This window comes from Podarcis cretensis, assembly GCF_951804945.1.
Source record: "Podarcis cretensis genome assembly, chromosome: 16".
NCBI lineage: Eukaryota > Metazoa > Chordata > Lepidosauria > Squamata > Lacertidae > Podarcis > Podarcis cretensis.
In genome coordinates this window covers 33,234,956-33,262,083 of record NC_137186.1, presented here as the reverse complement: position 1 = coordinate 33,262,083, position 27,128 = coordinate 33,234,956, and the positions used below count along the sequence as shown (strand labels likewise).

The 27,128-nt window shown below is 45.1% G+C and overlaps 1 protein-coding gene across 4 annotated transcripts in view; it reads left to right on the top strand.

Moving 5' to 3' along the window:
* Window positions 1-3,555: 3,555 nt before the first annotated feature.
* CHFR (checkpoint with forkhead and ring finger domains) overlaps window positions 3,556-27,128 on the top strand; it is a 32,450-nt gene continuing 8,877 nt past the window's right edge. Inside the window, exons 1-13 of one of the 4 annotated variants that reach the window (XM_079956698.1) lie at window positions 3,556-3,708; window positions 4,637-4,790; window positions 6,824-6,923; window positions 10,373-10,482; window positions 11,609-11,668; window positions 11,852-12,064; window positions 12,744-12,836; window positions 13,198-13,354; window positions 15,750-15,904; window positions 19,250-19,412; window positions 24,093-24,235; window positions 25,051-25,170; window positions 26,042-26,125. In XM_079956698.1, the coding sequence (XP_079812824.1) occupies window positions 4,649-4,790; window positions 6,824-6,923; window positions 10,373-10,482; window positions 11,609-11,668; window positions 11,852-12,064; window positions 12,744-12,836; window positions 13,198-13,354; window positions 15,750-15,904; window positions 19,250-19,412; window positions 24,093-24,235; window positions 25,051-25,170; window positions 26,042-26,125 (1,540 nt within the window). In that variant the 5' untranslated portion in view covers window positions 3,556-3,708; window positions 4,637-4,648. Of the gene's footprint in view, window positions 3,709-3,755; window positions 4,020-4,313; window positions 4,431-4,636; window positions 4,791-6,823; window positions 6,924-10,372; window positions 10,483-11,608; window positions 11,669-11,851; window positions 12,065-12,629; window positions 12,837-13,197; window positions 13,355-15,749; window positions 15,905-19,249; window positions 19,413-24,092; window positions 24,236-25,050; window positions 25,171-26,041; window positions 26,126-27,128 lie in introns of those variants that run through there. The other 3 variants (XM_079956695.1, XM_079956696.1, XM_079956697.1) reach the window with 3 other exon arrangements.

Here is a 27,128-nt window from a genome sequence, read left to right as displayed (position 1 = left end):
TAGGCGCTGAGGTTTTACCCACAGCGCCACCCGCGTCCCTTCAATGCTACCTACACCTCCTCAATTACAATTCTTCAGCATTTCCACTACAGGCTGAGAAAGGCTGACAAGCCCATGGTCACCCAGTCAACTTCATGGCTGAGTGGGGTTTTGAATCCAGTCTCCAAGATCCTAGTCCAACACTCTAACCACTGCACCACATTGGCCCTCATACATAAAATATATCAGTTATAACATACCGTACATTTTAAAATCTATGTGACTAATAATCATGCACTCTTGTCAGACTGTCCCCTCCCTCTCACATGGCCAAACTTTACATTTTTTACTCATTTGTTTTAGTATTTTAAAATTGCCTTAGGTGCTATGACAGAAAGGTGGTACGTAACTGTGATAAATAATGAGGCTTTTTTCATTCTGTATGAGACATTCAGGTGTATATAGCACATAACACAGTTACAGAGATTTACAGAGTTTCCAGAAGGATAGCTGTGTTACATCACAATCATAACCATAGCTACTCAGAAGCAAATCCTATTGAATTCAGTGGGGTTTACTCCCAGGTAGTAGGGCTAAGATTGCTGTATTAATGGCACCTTAAATGAAGGGTGGGAAACCTCTGGCCCTCCAGATGTGGTTGGACTAGGGCTGTGTGTATACTATACATTTAAAGCACATTCATAATACATTCTTTCCTTCAGAGAATTCTGGGCACTTTAGTTTAACGTGCAGAGTTACAATTGCCTTCAACCATTCATAAGGCAGCAACCAGAATTCTTTGAGGGAAGCAAGTGCTTTAAGATTATAGCGTCCACACAGCCAGCATTGGCTATGCTGGCTGGGACTGGCTGGAGTAGAAGCTGGACCACTTCTGGACCGCCCAAAGCACTGGAGTCCACTTCTCCAGATACCCAATAATCAGCTTTAGCAGTTATGATTAAATTGACAATTGCAATGGGACAGGAATTGACCTAAATTACTTGCATTCAACATTTTAATGAATTGTAATGCAGCGGTACAAAATTAGAAATTCCTTTGAAATTCCTTGACTCGAGGTCTTGACGAGCCCCCCAACCTCTTTGTTGGTACAGAAACTAACCTACTATGGGAGGGTGAAATCTGCATTGATTGCTCTGCCCACCTTTGCCTCTGGCAGTTTTATGTGAATATATACTAAGCATAAATGTCACTAGTAAACATTAACTTACTAGCTTGACAAATACAGAAATTGGCCCTCGTGCTTCTGCATATTGCAGTTTCCAACTTAAAAAAAAAAAGTTTAAAGATACAAGATGCATTTTAATCATGACACTTGGAAGAAGATTCCCCAGACCTATATTAGCAACCATGTACTCTTTTTGGCCCCCCAGTTGTGTTTAATTACCCAGTCATATGTCATATGTATATTGCATTGTTTTAGCAGATTTTAATTTACTTCTCAGATTCAACTGTTGCTGTTGTTTTTAATTGTTTGTATTAATAGTGTGTTTGTGTATTTCACAGCGACCATCAATCCCACCCAATTATCTGTGGTGGGTGTATAGCTGCAGCTTCTTTCTATTGGCAAAACCTCTATTTAAACCCCAAACTGGGCTTGTGCATCAATCCTTCACAGAGGGATGCGTGTATGATATATATAGAAATATATATAGGTTTCCTTCCAAACCCCAAGATGGTTGTCACCAATGGAAGCAAAGGCACAGAAAAAAATTAATATGGAGGCCAAATGGCCGAAATATTGGGAAATTTTGGAACAAGATGGAGACAGAGTGAAACTGCAGAGCTTTGAAAAATTAAAAAACAAAGTGCGAGATTGGCTCCATTATTACCAAATAATGGAGGCATATAACTTGGATAAAAAGTTGGCTTCCAGGTGGAAAAATCAAAATTGGAAACAGAATTGTTAGATCCCAAAATTAAGAATTTGTCAAGAATGTATAACTTGCTGTTGAAATGGAACACTCAGGATGAAACGGTGAAATCTGCTATGATTAAATGGGCACAAGATGTTGGACATAACATAATGATGGCTGACTGGGAACAGTTATGGACCACAGATATGAAATTTACAGCATGTAATGCCCTAAGAGAGAATTTAATGAAAATGATTTACAGGTGGTACGTGACACCAGTCAAGCTTGCAAAAATTTACCATTTGCCCGAAAATAAATGTTGGAAATGTAATGAGACTGAAGGTACATTCTTTCACCTTTGGTGGACATGCCCAAGGATTAAGACATTCTGGGAGATGATTTATAATGAAATGAAAAAGGTATTTAAATATACCTTTCTGAAGAAACCAGAGGCCTTTCTCCTGGGCATGGTCGGCCAATTGGTGCCAAAGAAGGACAGAACTTTCTTTATGTATGCAACAACAGCAGCAAGAATACTCATCGCGAAGTATTGGAAGACACAAGATTTACCCACCCGGGAAGAATGGCAGATGAAGTTGATGGACTATATGGAATTGGTGGAAATGACTGGCAGAATCCGAGACCAGGGAGAAGAGTCGGTGGAAGAAGATTGGAAAAAATTTAAATATTATTTACAGAAATATTGTAAAATTAATGAGCTTTAGAAAAATGGTGGAATGAAGTTATATGGCTTTGGCAGAAATGTTATAAGGAATTAGGTACAGATAGATTGTTAATGTATTAAAGGGAAAAAACAAGGTTAGAATACGTTAAGATTAATTACAGGACAGAAAACAGAGGAAGATGGAAAGGAATTGCTGAAACAGTTAATTGAAGTGGAATACAAAAAGGGAGGCGTGAGGAAGTCAATGAAACAAGTGAATGAAAGATAAGTTTGAAAATATTGGAAGTGTTTTTAATTGTTCTTGTTTTGTGTTGTTAACTCAATGTTTTATGTAGTGTTTTTGTTTTTGTATTGTTTTATATTGATTTAATTCTTTTTCTTTCTTTTTGTAATCTTTAAACTCTTAATAAATATTATTTAAAAAAAATAGAAATATATATAGATACAGTGGTGCCTCGCAAGACGAAAAGAATCCGTTCCGCGAGTCTCTTTGTCTAGCGGTTTTTTCGTCTTGCAAAGCAAGCCCATTGACGGCTTAGCGGATTAGTGCTATTAGCGGTCTAGCGGCTTTTAGCGGCTTATCGGCTTATCGGATAAGCGGCTTATCGGATAAGCGGCTTAGAAAAAGGGGGGGGGAACCCCGCAGGAACTCGCAATACATTTTTGTCTTGCGAAGCAAGCCCATAGGAAATTTGTTTTGCGAAGCACCTCCAAAACGGAAAACTCTTTCGTCTAGCGAGTTTTCCGTCTTGCGAGGCATTCGTCTTGCGGGGCACCACTGTAATGATTTTCAAAACAGACTTTATGGGCCTTGATTGTTTTTTAATGATTATTTCCTGTTTCTAGTAAGCTGCATTGAGTGCCTGTCAGTGAAAAGGGCGGGCAAACAAACAAACAAACAAACAATAGGCAAGGACTCTATGGTAAGCACAGCGAGCGACTCTCTAGCTGCCGCTCCTGCCATAGATAGCGCCGCCGCCCTCTTCCTTCCGGTCCCCTTTCTCCTTTCCTCTCTGCCGGCCTCACCCGCACCCCTCTCTATGGTGACGCTCGAACCTAGACCGGCCAATGGCTGGCCAGAAGAGGCCTGGCGAGCTCCGCCCAGGGCCTGATCAGCTGAGGGCTGGCAATGTCTGTTGACAGCAGCAGCCTCAGCGGCGGGACTCGGGCGTAAGAGGCTGGTGGGGCTGGTGCTGCGGGGGGGGGGGGAGCTCAGCCTGTGGGGCTGGGGCAGGGGGTGGAAGGGGGCAGGAAGGAGAGGGGGCTGAGTGGGGCTCTCTTCTCCCCATTGCTCTCCCTCCCTCCCGGGCTGGGCGGTGGGGGAGCGAAGGGAGGTGGGATCCTGGCGCTGTGAATATGGGGCGCTGTGCAAGAGTTCCTCCAGTCTTGTAAAGGCCCCCCCTACCCGCCTCACGGGCTCAGCTCTCCCCCCAGACCTCGCAGAGGCCTTCTGGAGGAGCCTGGATGCCACCAAGGGGGAGGTATTTGGCACAGGCCCCTATTATTTCTTCTTCCACTTCCCCGTTTTCCTCCCCACCCTTTTTTTTTAAAAGAAAGCTCTTCTCCCACACATACACACAACCCCCTCCCCCAGTTTCTAAGCCTAAAGGGAGGTTGTTTAAAAAAGATACTTAGAAACGCAACAGAAGGCGGAGGAGTTGAGCAACTGAGGAAACTGAAAAGTAGGAAGAACCACCCACCGCCCAAAGGAGACGCTAAGGAGGAATGTAGAGGGTTAAAGCCGAGATTCTGAACAGTTTTTTTTTGGGAGGGGGGTTTAAGCCCCCATTGACTTACTGCTCAGAAGGTGGGGAGGCAGGTGGGAGTGAAAATGCACCTCTACAGAGCTGCTGCTCCCTCCCCTCCCCTGAAAAGAATAATTTTATCAGACGGTAAGATTTTACTGCAAACCTACAACACGTGCTTCCTTAGGAGTTCGTTTCTTATTTTGTCTCATTGTAACTCGCATGCTCCTTTTCTCCCCAACCCCGCACCCCCCAGAAAAACAACTTAAATTGCAATAAGCTGCCAGTTGGAGCTAAAATGAAACTTCCCCCACCTGGCCGATTAATTTTTCTTTTCGTCCCAAACTCTACAGATGTGAATCCAGATGGAGCACTCGGAAGTCAGAGGACAAATACAGCAGCAAAGGCAGCGGAAGCCTTGGGGAAAGCTGATCCGCTTGGGGGCTGAGGAAGCCGAGCCTCACCTCTTGTTGCTCAAGAAAGAGTTGACAATTGGGAGGAAAAAAGGTATGGTTCCAGAAATAGTCATGCAGTGGATGTGTGGGCTATAAAATGGCAGAGAGGTATGCAGAAGCTGTCTATTCAATCCCTTGTTTATAGTTTTCTACCCAGCCATAGGGAACCCACAGTTGAGGATTTTTGTGTCTCTGTGTTGGTATTCTCTTAGGGTGAGCTGAGAAGGCTTTCTTAGTTTCTTGTTAATAATCAACAGACTTACAGCTTTACGTGGAAGGGCATGTTTTTATCTTGCTTCCTGTTTCGTACACTAAGCTGTTTTGCTTTTTATGTTTTCGAAAATAAGCTAGGACTCCATGTTTTACTTTCTCAAGAAAAGTCCTTTATGAGTCAAGGAACATGGGTAATACATTTTTTCTAAGTTGACATAATACTCAATTTTTCTGTGATTCACAGCTGCAATATTTGATTGCTTTTGCAAGACATCTGCATTTCAGAACATTGTTTTCATTTCAATTTTTTTATATAAAAAGGTGAAAGTTGCTTACCATGCAATCTGATACATGTTGCTTTAGAAGTAGGCCCCATTAGACATAATCCCAGGTAATTGCATAAAGAATTGCAGCCTAAGTAGTTGTTAGGCACATGTTGTACTAAACCCTCCAGCTTGTATGAGAGAATAGTAAATCATTATAAGAACTGTCAAAATTGTTGATGTGGATACAAGTTCTGACTTAATCTTTCCACTTGTGCTCTTTCATTGATATAATTAATGAAGCCTTTCTCTGTAAGATGCTGTTAGGAAAAGTTAGGAAATGTTTCCTTATTTTATAAGCTGCTTTCAATATATATTATAGAAGAAACAGACATGATATACAAATGCAAATACATGAAAGCATGAATACAAATATAGAAACTATGATCATGTATTAAACATAAAATCTAGAGTGTTAACTTGTGAACACATCCAAATAACATGTATGTTAAAGCACATGGCTCCCCCCCAAAAAAAAATGGTAGTGTGGAAATTGTATTTTACCCCACCATAGCTACTTTACTTCCCAGCACCCTTAATAAAATTACAGTTCTTGGGATTCTTTGGGGGAAGCCATGTGCTTTAAATGTGTGGTGTGCATGTGACCTTTGCATGATGTATGTTCTCTGATGGGAAGATGGCCTTTCAGAGCCTGATTGATCACATATTTGCTTGGTATAAGTCCTCAGACATGTAGTGGGACTTACTTCATGGTCAAAAGAGTGTTGTGGTACCTTAGAGCCTGAAACATTTATTATAGAATGAGCTCAGTAGTGACCAGTGAGGTGGCATGGGTGGAACTCCATTGCTCTCCTGGCTTCTCAATAAAATGGTAAGCTGGCACTTACTGAGACGGAAAAGCATGGCACTGTGCATCGCAGCAGAAGCACTGGATTGGCTTTGCCACACAACACTGAGCACTCCATGCCTTGATTCTCCCTTCTCAATAATCGCCAGTGGCCTGCTATGTTCAGGAAGTGGGAACCTCACCTGTGCTGCTTCACTTTCATGGACTAGCTCATGCTATAATAAATTTGCTAGCCTTTAATGTGCCAGAAGACCTTTCATTGTTTTTGCTGCAACAGACTTACACACTGCTATCCTTATGGAAATTATTTCATGGTAAGTACTCTTATGATGACAGACTTAGATATGTAAGGCTGAAGGTTTTTTGGGAGGGGGGATGGGATGTAGTTAGTTCCCATCAGCCCCATCCAATAAGCCATAGTATGGAGGCTGGAGAAAGCTGTGATTGGCTATCCTGGAATTCTGGTGATAAATGAAAAACTTGTCCTGGTTTTGAAAACGGATGTCACAGATTTGTGGAGGGTGGGCTATCAAATTATTATTGTCCGTGATAGGAAAATACAAACTTCATATGCAGAAACAGTATATACCTGAGGAGCACAAAGTTGTCCCAATAAAAGGGGATGGTCAGCCTTCTCATACCCTGTGTGTGAGCATCGCAGAAATTGTGATGGCCTCAGTAAGGCCAAATTCTTCCAGAAATATCTGCAAATCTAATGACACTATCATTTTTGTCACAAAGGTTGCGACCTGTCCTTTCCTGGCAACAAACTGGTGTCTGGAGATCACTGTAAAATAAGGGTGGATGAAGAATCTGGTCAAGTATCGCTGGAGGATACCAGGTCAGTTTCGCCTGAACCCTTTCTGCTTTCCCTGCCTGGTTCTGTTGAGTGAAATGTTCTGGTTAAGTGTTCACGCGGGAATGTCCTGCCTGTCCTTATTTGACTACAAGGCAATATGTTGATATTTTCTGCATCCCGCTTCTCTCTTGGGACCTGTCCAGCTTGCACACTTAAAACCAGATTTTATTTTTTTTATCTGCTTTCCCCATGGGAAACTCTAATTTTGTGAGGGTAGTGATTATTCCATCAACAAATCCTTAAAATTGTTAACTGAGGTTGCAGTTCCCAAGATTCCTTGGATGGTAATGACTCGATTGCGCCTTAGGTTGCCTCAAGCTTGATACCCTGTGGTATTAATTCCCGCCCCTTTTGTGATGTCAGAGCTTTTAACTATTTCTAGTGTTCTGTTCCAATAGAAGGGATTTCCATAACTGCCCTGATGTTGATTTTGTGTGTGGGTGGGTGTGTGTCTCTCTCTGGTTGCATACACTTTCCTGTGTGCACGACTTGTGACATCGCCTCTCTTTGAAGTAATCTGTTCAACTGTTTCGACATCATCTTGCAAAAATGAAAACAGGCCATAAGAGAGTAAGAGGTCTCACAGGCTTTTGTAGCTAGCAAGCTGCCAACATTATTACAGCCAAAGTACAATCTGTTTTGCTGGCAGGACAATAAAAGATTTGATGGAGAGCATTAGTAATTGGAACACTTACAGGTAGGGTGGCCCAGAAGAATTGGGTATGGAATAGTCACAGACACATGTGTAATCACTCGCATCTTGATCCAGCTGAAGCCCAGATTTACATGAATGGGCATGGGATCCAGGCTTTGCCCGGATCTGGTACACAGCCCCTACACTTGTCTCTCCATCTTAAAGATCCATCAGTACCCTTTGGAACAAGGGTGGGAAACCTGTGACCCTCCCAATTTTGTTTGACCACAGCTTCTGTCACCCCTGACCATTGGCAGTGCCTTTCTGTTTGTTGCTAAATGATTAGCTTTCCAGCACTACTAAAACAGGGTTGGGCAGCCTAATTAAAGCTACTATCCCATACACGTTTGATTGGGAGGAAGTTTCATTAAAAGAGCTGGTGTTTACCTCTGAACAAACATGCATAGGATCAAGCTGTAATGTTAAAAAAAAAAAGCAAGAGAAATGTTTCCAAATTTAGCTGAGATACCTGTTCTATATTTCTCTTGCATCTTCCCTCACCCCCAATTCTCTGTTTAGGAAGCAGCTTTAATATGCATTTTTACTGCAGAAAGTCAACAGTTTGCTAAATGCTTTCTGTAAAAAAAAAAAGTACTAGGATTATTTTGCACATGAATTGGGAGTCTTATGTTTGGGGGAAGGGGATACAATTTCTTTTAGAAGGCCCATAAAATTAGCATTGGGAGCCTTATGCAAAAGCAGTGAACCTTTTTGCAGTTTCCCAGTTTGGAGAAAAGGCTTTCTGGATCAAAAAGGCTAGCAAATGGTTTTCCTCACTTGGCAACTCCCTCCCCCCACTTTTCCCTTAATCAGCAACTGTAAATGAACAGGGTCTCTCTTGTCTAGCAAAGTTGCTTGCCCTTCTTCACACCCCAGTGAAAAATCCAGTTTGCATCTTATTAAATTGTGCATTGAGCAAAAAGTGTGTTAACTCTGGTGTTTCCCAATGCTTGGTATCAGACTCTCTGGGACCCCAGGGGGATGAGACAAGCGGGCTTTTTTTGAGATCAAAGCTCTGGAAGAGGAGGGAGCAGAGCAAGGGTGGGGGTTTTTGTTCGGTAATTATATTATCCTCTTTAAAATGCCGTCCTATATTTCCCCCAGACTTTAATTTGGATTTACAGTTTCTATTTGTCAGGTTTCTTGCATAAATCTATATTAAATGGGGATGGATATAATACAGGATGGCATTTTGATGAGGAAGATAACGTGGATGCTGTTGGGGGGCGAAATTTTATTCGTGAGGTTCCCTCTGTCTCCCCCTTGCTGTTTAGGATCAGCTCTTCTTACCCAATTCTACCACTTTCCCTTCAGTGTCTTGTAAATACAGGCTTTGTCCACCCGATGGCAGCAACGGCCGTTGGTGTTTCTTAAATAGGCTTTATCATCCAGACTTTGATATTAATCACTGTGTGCAAGAGCTGCTGCTGTTCTGAGGACGACCTCCTGCCCTTCTTCCCCAAAGAGCCTGGGCGATAGAACATTACAATTTAAACTAAGATTAAAACATTTAAAATCAATTTAAACATTAAAAACATCTAAATCGTATAAAACTGTCGCTCTTGCAGTTTAATAATTGTCCAGGCTGCCAGGAACAGTTATCTTTCAACCATCAAAATACCTGGGTGAATAGGAATGTTATAAAATTCCCGCCAAAAGTTAATTGTGACCTGTCAAGTAAAAAAATAAAATAGTAATCATATTAGTTGACTACAGCTAGGGTGACCAGTTTAGGCATAGCTAAATAAGAGGAGACACATTGTTGTTTTTTAAAAAAGGGGACTAAAGAGGACACAGATTTACATATGCTGACTTATACTGTGTAGGTGCCAAATTAGAAACAATCACAGTAGTTTATTTTTTAATTTTATTTATGCTTTTCTGGTTTATACATTTCAATAATTTTACAATCATTTTCAAAACTTGACTTCCTTCCCCCTCTTTCTGCAGTTCCTTAAATTTATTTTTAATATCTTCTACATATCCAAATTAACTTAATTTGTTCATTTATTCATTTTCTTTAAATATATATTCTTATGAAAGTGCAGGTTATTACAATAATCCTGCCAATGTTCTTATCTATTTACAATTTATTTGTAAATATTCAATAAACCATTTCCATTCTTTTATAAAAAGTTTATCTTGATTTCTTATTTTTCTGGTAAGTTTTGCCATTTCTGCATATTCCATAAGTTTTTGTATCCATTCTTCCTTGCTTCTTTTCATTTTGGGGCAAGTAACATTCTTGCCGCTGTAGTAGCATACATGAATAAGTTTCTGTACAGTTTAGATAGTTCTGTCCCTATAATATTTTTTTACAAACGCTATTTTAAGCATCCTTTTCAATTTGTTATATGTCATTTCCCAGAATATGATATAACAATCGCAGTAGTTTAAATAAAGTACATCTTGCCATAGTGGGCAGGATTGTGACCAGGTGAGCCCTGTGTGTGCTCCATCCTCTGTCTGAATGCTAGCTCTGACTAAGCTGGTTTAAATGAGATTCCTCAGAAGGTGGTGGGCTCTTCCCCACTGGAGGTATTTAAGCAGAGGCTTGGATAACCATCTGGGAAGTTGTCGTTGCAAGATTCCTGCAATGAGTAGCAGGGTTGGACTACATGACCCTCAGAGTTCCTTTCAGGTTTCTGGTTAGCCACTTATGTAGACCTCCTCTCTCTTGCCCACCCCACTCCTAATCACTTGTTACTCACCAGAAGGCCTTGTTTGTATTTTATAGTACTAATGGAACGGTTATTAACAAACAGAAGGTGGTGAAGAAGCAGACTTACCCGTTACAGACTGGAGATGTGATCTATGTTATTTACAGGAAAAATGAGCCAGAAAACAGTAAGGGGATTTTGCTGCTGCTTCTTTTTTTAATGGGCTTCTTGGGCGCAGGGGCTGATGGGTGGGAGATCTCTGGGTTAGAGCAAGAAGAGGGAACCTGTGCCGACACCACCCTCTGACGTTGCCAGCTTACAATTCCCGGCACCCCTGACCATTGCCCCTGCTGGCTGGGGCTGATGGGAGTTGGAGTCCAACATAATCTGGAGGGCCACGAGTTCCTCACCCCTGGGTTAGTGTGTGCACGCATGTGCGCAGAAACAAAGGAAAAAAACATTTGGCATTTCTCCAAGTGAAGCTTATATGGGATACACTCTTGTCCCGGGCCAAAAGCCTAGCCATTAAAGATGTGGGCCACATGGCCAAAAACGTGAGGGTTGTCTTGCCATCCTCACCACAACCATGTGAGGTAGATGAGGGAGTGTGTGTGTAAAAATGGCCTAAGGTCATGGAGTGAGCTTCATGGCTGAGCAGGGATTAGCATCTGGGCCTACCCACTCTTATGCCAGTGCTCTCACCACTAGAACACACTGGCTTTTGTTAGATTCCAGCACTAACAATAAGTGAAGTACAGAGCTGCTGCAATGGCGCTGGTTGGGAGGAAGCAGGGAAACGGGGGTAGCAGACTGCCTCCTGCCTCAGAAATGGTGCACTTTGGAAATGGAAGAGGGAGTGTCAGGGAGGCGTCTGAACCTCCCCAGGCAGTTGTCTTTAGGGAGACCCATCTTTCTTTGAAAAATTCAGGACAGGAAAAAAGGAAGCACTTCTTCATACAACCTGTAATTAAACTAGGGAACTCTCACAGGAAGTAGTGATGGCCACCCACTTTGATGGCTTTAAATGGTGCATTACACAAATTTGTGGAGGATAAAGCTCTCAGTGGCTACTACCCATGATGATTATGTTCTACCTTAGCTGCCGGACACAGTTTGCCTTTGAATGGCAGTTGCTGGCAATCGCAAGCAGCAAGAGTGCTATTACACTCAAGTCCTTTTTGTGGGCTTCCCATAGGCATCTGGTTTAAGAACAGGATGCTGGACCAGATGGGCCATTGGCCTTTTCCAGGTAGCTCAACTTATCTTCTTACCTGTTGGGAACCATTGGCCTTACCGATTTTCTCTCTCTTCAGATGTTGCATATCTTTATGAATCCTTGAATCCAAAACAGGACCCAGCTAATGAGCCAGTAGGTAAGTAAAAGTGATTAGCTCAATGCCAGTGGAGGCAGGGGAGAATGAGCAGTGAAGATTAGCTGCATCCCTTTTAAAGCTGCCGGGCTCTGCAGAATCCCGTTAACAGAGATTTCTCTAAGCCTCTCGAGCTGTTGAGGCAGCACCAGAGAACGTTCCCCCTTGCTCCCTTCCCCTCTGCAGAAGCCACTGTCAAAAGCATGTGCCATATGACCAAAGATACCTCAAGTACCAGACAAAGCAAAGATGGGACCTCAGCGGCATTGCCACCGTCGGCTAACCAGGCTAGCTATGACGAACCACAGCCATCCACTTCCACGTCGAACCTCTTTAATGCTGCTTCTACCTCTCTCGCTGAGGCCATATCCACGGAGCAGGATAATCCTTCAACATCTGGTAAAGTCTCAATTCGCTTGGCCCCATGTGTCTAATGATCATTTCACGTTGGCCTTCCTGCTGAAGCCTAAGCTGTTCAAAAATTGGGGGTGGAAATCCAGAATAGTCTTTGGAGAAGGAGGAGGAGTGCCATTTTTCAGGTTTTCTGTATACCCCAAGACCAGGGGTCGGCAACCTGCGGCCCATGGGACAGTTTAACTGGCCCACAAGCCGCCCCCGAACCGAGCCGCCCACTTGGCGAGTCCCCGCCCGCTGCGCTAAACTGGCGCAGTGCAGCGGCGGAAATTGCATCTGCGCACGTGCAGGTGGTCCAGCCCACAGAGCGATCTCCATGGGACTTGACTGGCCCAGGCAGGTAAAACCTTGCCAACCCTTGCCCAAGACCAAGCAAGTACATCTATTATAATAGGGGGCGGTTCTACCCCTCTATATTGGCCAAACGAGAAATACCGTAGCTGCCATTGCTTGCCTTGCGTACAGGAACGCTTTGCAGTCAGTCAGTCAGCAATGCTTTCTGCTGATGTGCTGCACTTCCCTTTCTTTCTTTTTCTTCTTTTGGGGGCAGGGTCGCAACCGTACGCCTTTATTCCTGCACCTTCCCTGCCTGGCTTAGAACCATGTGGTCCAGAAGCATCACTTAAACACAAGCAGCCAAATGTAAATACTGAAACTTCTTCAGGGGATAAAGAGAAAACCGCGTCGACTATGCCCAAGTTGAAAAGCAGGGATGAAGAGGAAGCCCTGGAGCCTGCCAGGAAGAAAATAAAAGCAGGTTAATAAATAACTGTTACTTCTTCTTTTTTTAAGAGGTCTGTGGTCCAAGATCTGGCTGGTTTCCCATCCTAGTAACTTTGGGCACTCCTTACTGTCCCTTACCTCCCCACAACTTGCCATGCAATTTATCTTCCCTTCCCTGAAACCCCTTCCTGGTGTAACTTCTGCAACCCAGCTGAAAGGTCCCACCGTTTCCCCAGCCTAGCCTGGGAAGATCCCCTGCAGGGCATGGAGAAGCTCCGCGCCTTCAAAATGGGCAGGGAAGGCTTGGGCAGCGTCTTGTTTGTTGAGCAACAATGTCTTGGGTTCCACTGTGTGTGCCAGCGCTGTGATGTTTGTTTCCCTCCCGCCCCTTGCAGGTGGCGAAGGCAGCACGTATCTCCAGGTGATTCCTCCAAACGTATGTGCAATTAAAACGGGGACCGAAGACACGAAGTCACCAAATGTGAAGCCAGACAAAATGGAAGAAACACTCACCTGTATCATCTGCCAAGAGCTGCTGCATGACTGTGTCAGGTAAGGGGGGGCGGGTGTCTGTGGGCCAGACCAGAAGTAATGGCAGCAGACCAATGTCTTTGAATCAGTTCACCGCTGAGTTCCTGTATAGAGTATGCATGTGGCGGGGGATTGAAAACTCATTAGGGGCAGGTGAGAAGGGGAAATGGTGGGGAACTATTCCCCCCTGCGCACACTTGCTCCCCCCCCCCCTTCCCGAGCTATTTTTCTCCCAGGGAGAAAATGTTTGCTGGTGGGAGAGCGAGCGCTGAGAAGCACACACACACAGAGGCAATCACAATGGAACTTTATATACTCCAGGATGGATTGAGTTCTCTTGCTTCCAATCACCATGGTCCGCAGCTACATTACCTACCCTTTAAGAGCATGGAGCCCAATATTTGGTGGGTTAGTTCAATTTGTTGTGTGAGATTCATCCCCCGCCCCTTACACACACGTTGCTGTTCAGCTCTTGTTACCCCTTTAGGGTTGCCAGGTCACGTTGCTGTGGCGACCGTAGAATTCACAGTGGACAGAACTCACTTTGCTGGGGGGTCTAGATCTAGCAGTTGTCTGTCCCCTTGGGCTTCCTTCCTACCAATAACACACCCCTTTGTTCCTGATTCGGGGCCCTGTCTCTTGTTTTGCCCCAGCCCCTACTTTGTGGTTGGCTCCTCCCTTCCTTTAACTCCGTGATTCCAACATCCGGTTGTTGCATTAAGTTCTTCCTCTCCCCACATCCCATTTCCTTTCACTGCCCAGTCTTCTGAGCTCTCCTCTCTTCTCTTCCTGCTCTCCTGCCCCTGAAAGTGCAGCCCCTCTTGGCTCCTTCAGAACACCTTCTCCACATCCATCCCTTGTTGCATCAGTTCCGCAAGCCAATGAGCATTCCGAGCCACTGTACTCGCTCAGCCAACGATATTGCACTGTTCTGCTGCCCTGGGAGCAATTCAGCAGAGCTGTCTGTTTCAGCACCAAACAGAAGGTTGAGGATGGGGAGAATGACGCCTCCAGCAGGAGAGCGCAGAGAGGCAAGACTGAGTAGGATCCAGCTCCTCTAACCCATGCACGTCATAGATTTAAAGCAGTCTTATGTCTTATTAGTCACGGGGAATTCTTGGAACTGAGGTTTGTTACAGGTGCTCTGTGAAGGCAGCAGCTTTGACAAACTACAATTCCCAGGATTCTTTGAGGGAAGCCGTGGCTATTGAAGTGGCACAGGGGTCTTGAAATGTGTGGTGTGGATGTGGCCAAAGCTGTCGCTGATTTCAAGATAGCTGAACTGATTCCTTTTTCCATACGTGTTGAAATGCATTTGGAGCCGACATAAAAGCCCAGAACCTTTGCTGCCATTTGATTATGTGGATAAAAGCCATGGGATAGTGTTATACATTTTGAAGAATGTCATGCGAACACAGATTAAAATTGCAGCACTGCGAAATCGGTGAACGCACAGCCAGCAGGAGTATAAACACAGCCTGAGATGTAGCGTTTCTGATCCTACAGACAATGGTTTGGTGTGCTGGGAGGAAGCCTTGCATTTGCACACTTCCTCTTCCCCTTTCCTCCTGCCTGCACATTATCAGCTTAATGAATCATTTTCTAGTTTGGTCAAACCACAGTTTGATGACTTGAGGGAACACTCCGGAGCAGGGTTACAAAGTAAGAAGATAATAATAATAATAATAATAAATTTATTATTTGTACCCCGTCCATCTGGCTGGGTTTCCCCAGCCACTCTGGGCAGCTTCTAACAAAGATTAAAAATACATTAAAATGTCACACATTAAAAACTTCCCTGAACAGAGCTGCCTTCAGATGTCTTGTAAATGTCAGGTACAGTGGTGCCTCGCAAGACGGAAAGAATCCGTTCCGCGATTCTCTTCGTCTAGCGGTTATTTCGTCTTGCGAAGCAAGCCCATTAACGGATTAGCGGATTAGAGCTATTAGCGGCTTTTAACGTCTTATCAGCTTAGCAGATAAGCAGATTAGCGGCTTAGGGAAAGGGGGGGAAAGAAAAAAAAAACCCGCAGGAACTCGCAAGACATTTTCATCTTGCAAAGCAAGCCCATAGGAAATTCGTTTTGCAAAGTGCCTCCAAAACGGAAAACCCTTTCGTCTAGTGGGTTTTTCGTCTTGAGAGGCATTCGTCTTGCGGGGCACCACTGTAGTTGTTTATCAGTTGACATCTGATGGGAGGGCGTTCCACAGGGCGGGCGCCACTACCGAGAAGGCCCTCTGCCTGGTTCCCTGTAGCTTTGCTTCTCGCAGTGAGGGAACCGCTCACTGTGAGTAGGCTTGTTCCTAAGCCCTACAAACCATGGTTTGCATAGAATGAGACACATCACATTTGATTGTAGGCACATCCTCCTGCTCCTCCTCCTCTCCATATCAATGTTTCCCCTTTTCTCTCCAGCTTGCAGCCCTGCATGCACACTTTCTGTGCCGCTTGTTACTCAGGATGGATGGAACGCTCCTCTCTCTGTCCAACCTGCCGCTGTCCAGTGGAACGTATCTGTAAAAACCATATTTTGAACAATTTGGTGGAAGCTTACCTCATCCAGCACCCAGGCAAGTGGAAAACCGTCCGCAGATATTTGTTGTTGATGCTGATGATAGATTTACATGGCTCTTTAGAGAGAGGGGCGGGGGGGGGGACAAGTCCCTGCCCAAAGGAGCTCGTAATCAAAAAATTGGTCACACCAGAGACCACAGTTGGAGGTGGGGGCAAACACTATAGTGCTGTAATCATGTGCAGGCTAACAAGATGAGCTGCATTCATTCGGAAATACAGTGGTGTCCCACAAGACAAACGCCTCGCAAGACGGAAAACCCGCTAGACGAAAGGGTTTTCCGTTTTGGAGGCGCTTCGCAAAACGAATATCCCTATGGGCTTGCTTCGCAAGACGAAAATGTCTTGCGAGTTCCTGTGGGGGTTTTCCCCTTTTTCCCCCCTTTTCCTAAGCCGTTAAGCCGCTTATCAGCTGATCCGCTGATAAGCCGCTTAACAGCTGATCTCTAAAAGCCGCTAATAGCGCTAATCCGCTAAGCTGTCAATGGGCTTGCTTTGCAAGACGAAAAAACCGCTATATGAAGAGCCTCACGGAACGGATTAATTTTGTCTTGCGAGGCACCACTGTAGTGAGTCGACTCCACTTGCAGACAGTGAATTTATTCAGTCATTTGGTAGCTGGGGATACCAAACACATCAAGGGGCTTCCGAGAACACATTTGGCTAGCCCCACCCCCAGACACTGACGTGCATGCAAACCATTCCCCTCGGCTGACACGATTGGCATCAATCTGTGCGCATGTGGATGTATTCAAATAGGGCTCCCTCCACTAGAAATTGCATCTCCATGAATCGAGCCCTTCCCAAGTGCACAGGCACACATGGGTGAGCTTGTTGCAATTTGTGCGTTGGCTAGATGGGTGTGTGGATTGGTGGCGGAATGTGAGTCAAAATCTGGAATGCAGGGCCAGCCAGGCGCGTTCTCTGAAACCCCTTCCATGCATTCAGTACCCACACATACCAAATGACTGAACAGGGCTTGCTCATGCCTGTGCCTCTGTTCCTATGTAAGGGGCGGGTGGTGCTTGTACTAGTCTTGCAGCCTGGTCCAGTATGCCTAGTGCGAGGCTTTGCATGCACCAGCTCAAGTGCTGCAGCTCTTTTAACAGGGAAATATTGCCAAAGGGAGGTGTGGGGCACAGGGCTAATCATATAATGTATGCAATGAAGACTCTCCAGATCATTGGTTGGGCCATTAATTCAGGTTGTCGTCTTGTGGAGTGGTTGGGTTCAGGGAAACCAAAGAAGGATGTCAAAAACGGCAGAGGGATGAGTTCTAGTGCTTTCCTAAAGGTGTAGACTCACAGCAAATCAGCCTTCCAGGTCTCCCAGCCTTTACAGATGCGGGACTGCAGAAAGGAGATGGCTTGTCCACTCTCAAGCAAGCATTTATACATCCTTTATACACAAAGCAGCACACGTCAGTTTGGCCAGAACCTCCCATCTAGCCACCTGACCTTAAGAGCAGGGGTCAGCAAACTTTTTCAGCCGTGGGCCGGTCCACTGTCCCTCAGATCTTGTGGGGGGCCGGATTATATTTTTTTTGGGGGGGGGGAATGAATGCATTCCGATGTCCCACAAATAACCCAGAGATGCATTTTAAATAAAAGGACACATTCTACTCATGTAAAAACACGCTGATTCCCGGACCGTGCGTGGGCCGGATTTAGAAGGCGATTGGGCTAGATCCGGCCCCCGGGCCTTAGTTTGTCTACCCATGCCTTAGAGGCTGTAGGTCAGGGGTCACCAACCTACGGCCTGGGGGCCAGATAAGGCCTGAGGGACTCGTTTATCCAGCCTGCAGCAACCCCCACTGCTGCCCGCTCTTACCGGTGCGGTGCGGGGACCCACTTCCGGGTCAGAGGACACGCTCTTTCCGGTGCACATCCGTGCTGGAGGAGGCCCATGTGCATGCACACAAGCTATTTCCGGTGCTCATCCGACCCAGAAGTGCGCCAGAAATAGCGTGTGCACGTGCGTACGGGCACGCATTCCCCCGCCCTCTGGCCCACTGCACAATCATCGCTGGAGACACCAGCCCGAGGCAAGGAAAGCTTGGAGACCCCTGCTGTAAGTGGCAACTATCCAAGGCTTACTGATAGTTCTGCTTTCTGGTCTCAGAGCCCAGCACCCCAAGCCCACAAATAAGGATAACATCAAAATAAGTTAATTAGCTTATATCAAAGCAAATGAATATAAACATACACGAGTTCATTGTTACAACTGCCAATTAATTGTGGGGTTATCTTGACTACCAAGAAGGCATTTGCAGAGCTTCTGGAACAGTTTGCCTTTGGTTCAACACACGTCTCCACCCTCAGCCGGTTCCTGATTCTAAATGCATCTGTTTTTGCTACCCCTGGAGAGAAAAGACTGCAATCTGGGCTAGGTTGTCAGTTTCGGGCCAGGCACCAGAAAACTGCAGATTGAAGAGCTGCTGGTATCTTTATCATCAGCCAACCCCATTATCCTGTGAACCACCCTGAGATCTTGTGATGACAGACGGGGTATAATAATAGTAATAGTAATAGTAATAGTAAAAAATAATTTGTTATTTATACCCTGCCCATCTGGCTAAGTTTCCCCAGCCACTCTGGGCGGCTCCCAATTGAGTGTTAAAAACAATACAGCATTAAATATTAAAAACTTCCCTAAACAGGGAAATCTAATAAATCATAATACTAATAATCCATTCATAGCTCCTTCTGCCCTTTAGAGTGGAGACAGGATACCTGATAGACTCCAATTCCCATCAGCTTCACCTAGCGGGATGATGGGAGCTGGAGTCCAACAGCATCTGGAGGGCCCAGAGGTTCCACATCTCTGGTTCTAAGGGAGAAGCTGGAAACCTGGGCTGTGATACTAACTGCCAGTGACCATAAAACAATGCCATACTTGTCTCTCACTTTCATAACTATTTACGAGCCAGTGTGGTGTAGTGGTTAAGAGCGGTGGACTCGTAATCTGGTGAACTGGGTTCGCGTCCTCGCTCCTCCACATGCAGCTGCTGGGTGACCCTGGGCTAGTCACACTTCTCTGAAGTCTCTCAGCCTCACTCACCTCACAGAGTGTTTGTTGTGGGGGAGGAAGGGAAAGGAGATTGTTAGCCGCTTTGAGACTCATTCGGGTAGTGATAAAGCGTGATATCAAATCCAAACTCCTCCTCTTCTTCTTCCGTGCATTTGAACTGAAAGCCACTTTTAAGAGCCAGCATAGAGGACTTCGTGGATTCCTTGAAAGTTCTGTGACTCTGAAATGATCATGGATGCATTTTTGAATGGGAGCCTGTGTAGCTTAGGACCAACTCCTGGTCAAAAGGCTAGTCGAGTTTCCTCTGTTTGTAGATAAGTGTCGCAATGAAGAAGATGTGCGAAGCATGGATGCCCGGAACAAAATCACTCAAGACATGCTTCAGCCAAAGGTGCGGAGGTCCTTTTCGGATGAAGAAGGAAGTTCTGAAGATCTGCTGGAGCTGTCTGATGTAGATAGCGAATCCTCTGATATTAGGTGAGCGTGGTTGTGGCAATAGGATTTTGTGGGACTTACAGCCTTGCTACCAGGACATTTTGAATCTGGCCTTTGAGATGCTTCTCAGGCCATGGTGACTCCTTCAGTGCCTTTGCTTGCCTAGAATTTGCCCTTGAATTGTGGTAATATCTATTGTTTGCCTTGACACAGGAAACTGTGTGTGTGCGCAAGTTTTTTATTGTAGCATGGTTGGACTGTACTAAGCTAAGAATTGCATCCGTTGGCCTGCTGTTTTTTTTCCTTAGGCCCCCACTCACCACCAATTAGCATGCGGCCCCCAGGAGGCTTCCCATGAAGGAATGCAGCCCTTGGGCTGAACTAAGTTCCCCACCTCCTTTGAAAGATTACTATTCCACTTTTTTGCCTGCCTACATACATCTTAGGTGGCTAACAATAAGAGGAAAAATTAACAGATAAGGGCCCTGCTGAATCATGCTAAAGGTCAGTTTAGTCCAGCAGCCTGTTCTTCCCAGTGACCAACTTGAGGTGTGTGGGAAGCTCACAAAGAGGACATTAATAATAAACAACAACAACAACAACAACAACAACAACAACAACAACAACAACAAGTTATTTTATTGTTATTACCCCGCCCATCTGGCTGGGTTTCCCCAGCCACTCTGGGCAGCTTCCAACAGAACACTAAAATACAATAACCTTGTTGTTGTTGTTGTTGTTTAGTCGTTTAGTCGTGTCCGACTCTTCGTGACCCCATGGACCAGAGCACGCCAGGCACTCCTGTCTTCCACTGCCTCCCGCAGTTTGGTCAGACTCATGTTTGTAGCTTCGAAGACACTATCCAACCATCTCGTCCTCTGTCGTCCCCTTCTCCTTGTGCCCTCCATCTTTCCCAACATCAGGGTCTTTTCCAGGGAGTCTTCTCTTCTCATGAGGTGGCCAAAGTATTGGAGCCTCAGCTTCACGACCTGTCCTTCCAGTGAGCACTCAGGGCTGATTTCCTTAAGAATGGATCGGTTTGTTCTTCTTGCAGTCCATGGGACTCTCAAGAGTCTCCTCCAGCACCATAATTCAAAGGAATCAATTCTTCGGCGATCTGCCTTCTTTATGGTCCAGCTCTCGCTTCCATACATCACTACTGGGAAAACCATAGCTTTTACTATACGGACCTTTGTTGGCAAGGTGATGTCTCTACTTTTTAAGATGCTGTCTAGGTTTGTCATTGCTTTCCTCCCAAGAAGCAGGCGTCTCTTAATTTCGTGGCTGCTGTCACCATCTGCAGTGATCATGGAGCCCAAGAAAGTAAAATCTCTCACTGCCTCCATTTCTTCTCCTTCTATTTGCCAGGAGGTGATGGGACCAGTGGCCATGATCTTCGTTTTTTTGATGTTGAGCTTCAGACCATATTTTGCGCTCTCCTCTTTCACCCTCAATAAAAGCTTCTTTAATTCCTCCTCACTTTCTGCCATCAAGGTTGTGTCATCTGCATATCTGAGGTTGTTGATATTTCTTCCGGCAATCTTAATTCCGGCTTCGGATTCATCCAGCCCAGCCTTTCGCATGATGAATTCTGCATATAAGTTAAATAAGCAGGGAGACAATATACAGCCTTGTCGTACTCCTTTCCCAATTTTGAACCAATCAGTTGTTCCATATCCAGTTCTAACTGTAGCTTCTTGTCCCACATAGAGATTTCTCAGGAGACAGATGAGGTGATCAGGCACTCCCATTTCTTTAAGAGCTTGCCATAGTTTGCTGTGGTCGACACAGTCAAAGGCTTTTGCATAGTCAATGAAGCAGAAGTAGATGTCTTTCTGGAACTCTCTAGCTTTCTCCATAATCCAGCGCATGTTTGCAATTTGGTCTCTGGTTCCTCTGCCTCTTCTAAATCCAGCTTGCACTTCTGGGAGTTCTCGGTCCACATACTGCTTGAGCCTTCCTTGTAGAATTTTAAGCATAACCTTGCTAGCGTGTGAAATGAGTGAAATTGTGCGGTAGTTGGAGCATTCTTTGGCACTGCCCTTCTTTGGGATTGGGATGTAGACTGATCTTCTCCAATCCTCTGGCCACTGCTGAGTTTTCCAAACTTGCTGGCATATTGAGTGTAGCACCTTAACAGCATCATCTTTTAAAATTTTAAATAGTTCAGCTGGAATACCATCACTTCCACTGGCCTTGTTATTTGCAGTGCTTTCTAAGGCCCATTTAACTTCACTCTCCAGGATGTCTGGCTCAAGGTCAGCAACCCCACTACCTGGGGTGTACAAGACATCCATATCTTTCTGGTATAATTCCTCTGTGTATTCTTGCCACCTCTTCTTGATGTCTTCTGCTTCTGTTAGGTCCTTACCACTTTTGTCCTTTATTATGGTAATCTTTGAATGAAATGTTCCTTTCATATCTCCAATTTTCTTGAACAGATCTCTGGTTCTTCCCATTCTGTTGTTTTCCTCTATTTCTTTGCATTGCTCATTTAAGAAGGCCTTCTTATCTCTCCTTGCTATTTTTTGGAAATCTGCATTCAATTTCCTGTATCTTTCTATATCTCCCTCGCATTTTGCTTGCTTTCTCTCCCCCGCTATTTGTAAGGCCTCGTTGGACAGCCACTTTGCTTTCTTGCATTTCCTTTTCATTGGGACGGTTTTCGTTGCTGCCTCCTGTATAATGTTGCGAGCCTCCATCCATAGTTCTTCAGGCACTCTGTCCAGCAGATCTAAATCCTTAAACCTGTTCCTCACTTCCACTGTGTATTCATAAGGGATTTGATTTAGATTGTATCTTACCGGCCCAGTGGTTTTTCCTACTTTCTTCAGTTTAAGCTTGAATTTTGCTATAAGAAGCTGATGATCTGAGCCACAGTCAGCTCCAGGTCTTGTTTTTGCTGCCTGTATCGAGCTTCTCCATCTTTGGCTGCAGAGAATATAATCAATCTGATTTCGATGCTGCCCATCTGGTGATGTCCACGTGTAGAGTCGTCTCTTGTGTTGTTGGAAAAGTGTGTTTGTGATGACCAGCTTGTTCTCTTGACAGAACTCTATTAGCCTTTGCCCTGCTTCATTTTGCTCTCCAAGGCCAAACTTGCCAGTTGTTCCTTTTATCTCTTGGTTCCCTACTTTAGCATTCCAATCTCCTATAATGAGAAGAACATCCTTCTTTGGTGTCACTTCTATAAGGTGTTGTAAGTCTTCATAGAATTGGTCAATTTCAGTTTCTTCCGCACCAGTAGTTGGTGCATAAACTTGGATTACTGTTATGTTAAAAGGTCTGCCTTGGATTCGTATCGAGATCATTCTATCATTTTTGAGATTGCAACCCAGTACTGCTTTCGCAACTCTTTTGTTGACTATGAGGGCCACTCCATTTCTTTTGCGGGTTTCTTGCCCACAGTAGTAGATATGATGGTCATCCGAACTAAATTCACCCATTCCCGTCCATTTTAGCTCACTGATGCCCAGGATGTCAATATTTATTCTTGCCATCTCATTTTTGACCACATCCAACTTACCCAGGTTCATGGTTCTTACATTCCAGGTTCCTATGCAATATTTTTCTTTACAGCATTGGACTTTCCTTTCGCTTCCAGGCATATCCGCAACTGAACGTCCTTTCGGCTTTAGCCCAGCCGCTTCATCAGCTCTGGATCTACTTGTACTTGTCCTCCGCTCTTCCCCAGTAGCATGTTGGACGCCTTCTGACCTGAGGGGCTCATCTTCCAGCGTCATAACTTTTATATGCCTGTTGTCTTTGTCCATGGAGTTTTCTTGGCAGGGATACTGGAGTGGCTTGCCGGTTCCTCCTCCAGGTGGATCACGTTTGGTCAAAACTCTCCACTATGACCTGTTCATCTTGGGTGCCCTGCTCGGCATAGTTCATAGCTTCTCTGAGTTCTTCAAGCCCCTTCGCCACGGCAAGGCAGTGATCCATGAAGGGGAAAATACAATAACCTATTTAACATTAAAAGCTTCCCTAAACAGGGCTGCCTTCAGATGTCTTCTAAAAGTTTGGTAGTTATTTTTCTCTTTGACATCTGGTGAGAGGGCGTTCCACAGGGCAGGTGCCACTACCGAGAAGGCCCTCTGCCTGGTTCCCTGTAACCTGGCTTCTCGTAGCGAGGGAACCGCCAGAAGGTAGTATTCTTCTCTCACTACTGTTGCCCAAAATGAATGTTCAGGGGCATGTTCGCTTCTCATCCTGGGCATTATATCATAGAATTGTAGAGTTGGAAGGGACTACAAGGGTCATCTAGTACAACTCTTCAACGCAGGAATCTTCTGCCCAACATGGCACTTGAAGGAGGCCAGTGATGTAAAAAATTCCTCTCTTTGGGCTTGTTGCTGCTGCAGGAGCTACTCAGCCTTCTGCTCTTGAAAGGGTCCACAAAAGCCATGAAAGAAATCTCTCTCTCACGCTCACATCTCACCTGTGTGCTGCCTATTAAAGAGTGCCAGGATTACCTGATTTTTTTCATCCCAGTTAGACAGTCAGGGCCATGCCCCTCTTAAACTTGAGCCTCTTATGATCGTTCGCTGTCCTGTAGTTCAGCTTTGCTGTCTTCATGCCCTGCTTGAGTTTCTCGGAAGCCACGGTTGAAAACAAGATGTGGGAATTCCTGGCCCAGTCCAGTGGGGGCTCTTGAATCTGATTGAATTCACTTTGGCTTTCACACGAGTTCCAATAACCTACCTGCACCCGTCTTTTCAGTCAGCCATACATTGTGTGCCGACAGTGTCCGGGGTATCGTCGGCAACCCGTTACGGCCATTGCCTCCCCGGGCCAGGAAGGAGAAACGGAAGCCCGGCAGCCCTTGGGGGATGCACCATCTACCTCTGCCAACTTTCCAACAGGTCAGTGTGGTGAAAGAATGCAGTCAATGGGTGGCAACGCGAGGCCTTCGTGCTGTGTCTAGACTGGCAAATTCTTTGCTCCCATTCCCCAATAGGTTTCCTCTTCCTTCCTTCCCCATTATTACCCCATTGTGATGGGGCAATACTATCAATGGGCTCTCACCCCAGGCCAGATAGGATGTAATCGCCTGTTGACTTGTTCCCCATATAGCCAGAGTGTCATGTTTGAGCATCTTGGCATTCTTTGCTGAGGGTGTTATATTGATTTTTCATAGGTCTGCCTTTCAAGCACACAGCTGGATCAGTCTTTAGGGAAGGGCCTTGACTCGGTCCCAGGTTCAGTCCCCAGCATCTCTAGAACCAACTTGGAGGGATTCCCTATCTGAAATCCTGGGTTGCTGCTGGGACTCAGCATAGACAGTACTGAGCTAGATGGACTAATGAATTTATATTAATTGATAATTATATATTAGTAACTTTATATTACCCTAACTTTGTGTTTTTGTAATATTTTGTTTAAGCTGACTGTTTTTGCTTCAGCTTTTTGTACACGGCTTAGAGATATTTTTAAAATATTAAGCGAGATAGAAATTAAACAATCAAAATCAAATAATCTGCAACAAGCAGGGTTTTTGTGCCAGTTGCACAGAGCTGTCGGTTGATGCAGAAAGGGTTCGCTAAAAGTCTGACTTACCTTGGATTGGGTGGCCCCCTGGTCCTGATCCTGACCACTGAGATTCTATGAATCTCACTGTCCATGCCCTGTTTTTATTCCAACTCTTTCCGTGTCTCCCTGTCGTTTTCTCCCAACCTAGCTGTCCAGGAGTATGTGTGTCCTTCTCAAGGAAGCCACGTGATATGCACTTGCTGTTTCCAGCCGATGCCGGACCGCAGAGCAGAGCGTGAACAGAATCCGCATATCGCCCCCCAGCAATGTGAGCTAGTAGTCGGTTGCCTACTCTGTTAGGCATTTTTGCTGTTTGTTCCAAACTGCTGTCTTTTGGATGATTTTGCCATGGAGGCGTGAGGGCAGAGTTAAGCCAGCAAAGGGTTGGGAAGAATTCTGTTTTTTTAAAAAAATATTAATGACGATGTGTACGTTTGCAACAGGGCAGTATATCAGGCATCCCCAACCTGCAGCCCTCCAGATGTTTTGGCCTACAACTCCCATGATCCTTAACAGGACCAGTGGTCAGGGATGATGGGAATTGTAGTCTAAAACATCTGGAGGGCTTAAGGTTGGGGATGCCTGGTCTCTATGTTTAAATAGATATCACCACCCAATTCCTTCTCCTCGCATGGCAGTGCGTGAATTCCTTTGGGATTCAAATAGTGGGTGGCTGCTACTTGTGGATAAATTTATGTAAAGGGAGCTGGGGGAGTGTGCAGTATGAAGAACTGAAGAGGGAGTGTAAGCCCTTCCTTTTTCACCAGTGGGGTGAGTGCAGTTTCGCCTTTTCTTCCCGCTGTAGAAAGAGCACTGCAGAGCACCACTTCCCCCCATCCTTAAGGGAGTTACTCCTCCCTTTGTTTCTGGTCCTCTGCCTCCCCTCTTTCCGCTTCCAGTTATTCTACTTGGCTGATCAGGAAGTGATGTCACTTTGGGGAGATGCTACCTGTATGCTCACCCCCAACTTCCTATAAGTAGTGGTTGGCTGGCTGAGTGAGGGTGAAGATGCTCACTGTATGCAACAGATATAATGGGAGTGTGTTCATTGATAGCTAATAGGGAATTTGGGGTCCTTTACTACTTGATATTCTGGATGCCTGGTGCCACAACATGTTCTCTGCTCTCTGTGTTCACAGGCACCATCTGTCTCCAACCCTTCTGTCACTTGTACTGGGGTTGCACTCGCGTGGCATGTTGTGGTTGCTTGGCACCATTCTGTGGTAGGTTGGCCCATTGTCTCACTCCAGGAGTCTTTTTTTTAATTATTATTATTATTATTATTATTATTATTATTATTATTATTGCTGTTGGCGGAATTGCTATTGACGGAATTTTCTCAAAAACTCTTGAGGAATTTGGGAGCACTGACCATTAGAAGCTGAGACAATTTGTCTCCCAGCAATATTAGCAAACACATGAAATTTCTCTTAAGCTGTTTGATACATACCTTGGTAAATGTAATCAACCTTAAAGTGTTTTTTCACAACCCAAGTTGGCCTTGGCGTATTTTAAAACACAGTCCTGGTTGAGGCTGTAATATTTTACTAAACTCACCCTACAGAGAGAAGCCTCTGTCTCCTTGTGGAGGTTACTGGTTCAGACAAACTGTGCAGGAAGAGGTGGCTTACCATAGACAGTGATGCCTTTCTCCAGGTGGGAAAGAACACTGCAAGTGAGAGGGTTGGAAGGAAGCATTCCCAGAGCGTGCACTAAAAAATATTCTTGGAGCTGGCAACTTCTGCAGGCAGGTGGAGGCTTCTGGTCTCTGGGAAATCGAGGCCCCTGAACAAAGCTAAATTGTGCTCCCCAGAAGACCCTGAGAAGGGTAGATTCAAGACTTGGGGTGTAGAGAACCATGAATGAGATCCACGATGGCTTCCATTTATAATGTTCCAATTTCTGTTCATGCATTCTAAGCTCTGTCTGACTATGCTCCAATGCACAATCCCTAATGTGGACTCCAGTGGCATCCTTTTTGAGAACTTAAGAATAGTCCTGCTGCATCAGGCCAATGGTCTGTCTGGTCCATCTTGTTCTCAATGTGGCCATCCCAGTGCCTATTGGAAGCCTGAAAGCAGGACGTGAGCACAACAGCACTCTCCCACTTGTGACTCCCAGCAACTGGCATTCAGAGGCTTCCTGCTTCCAGTTGTGGAGGGAGAACATAGCCATTGTGGCTAGTAGCAGTTGATAGACACTTTTTAGCCCTTGGTTGAGCATGTT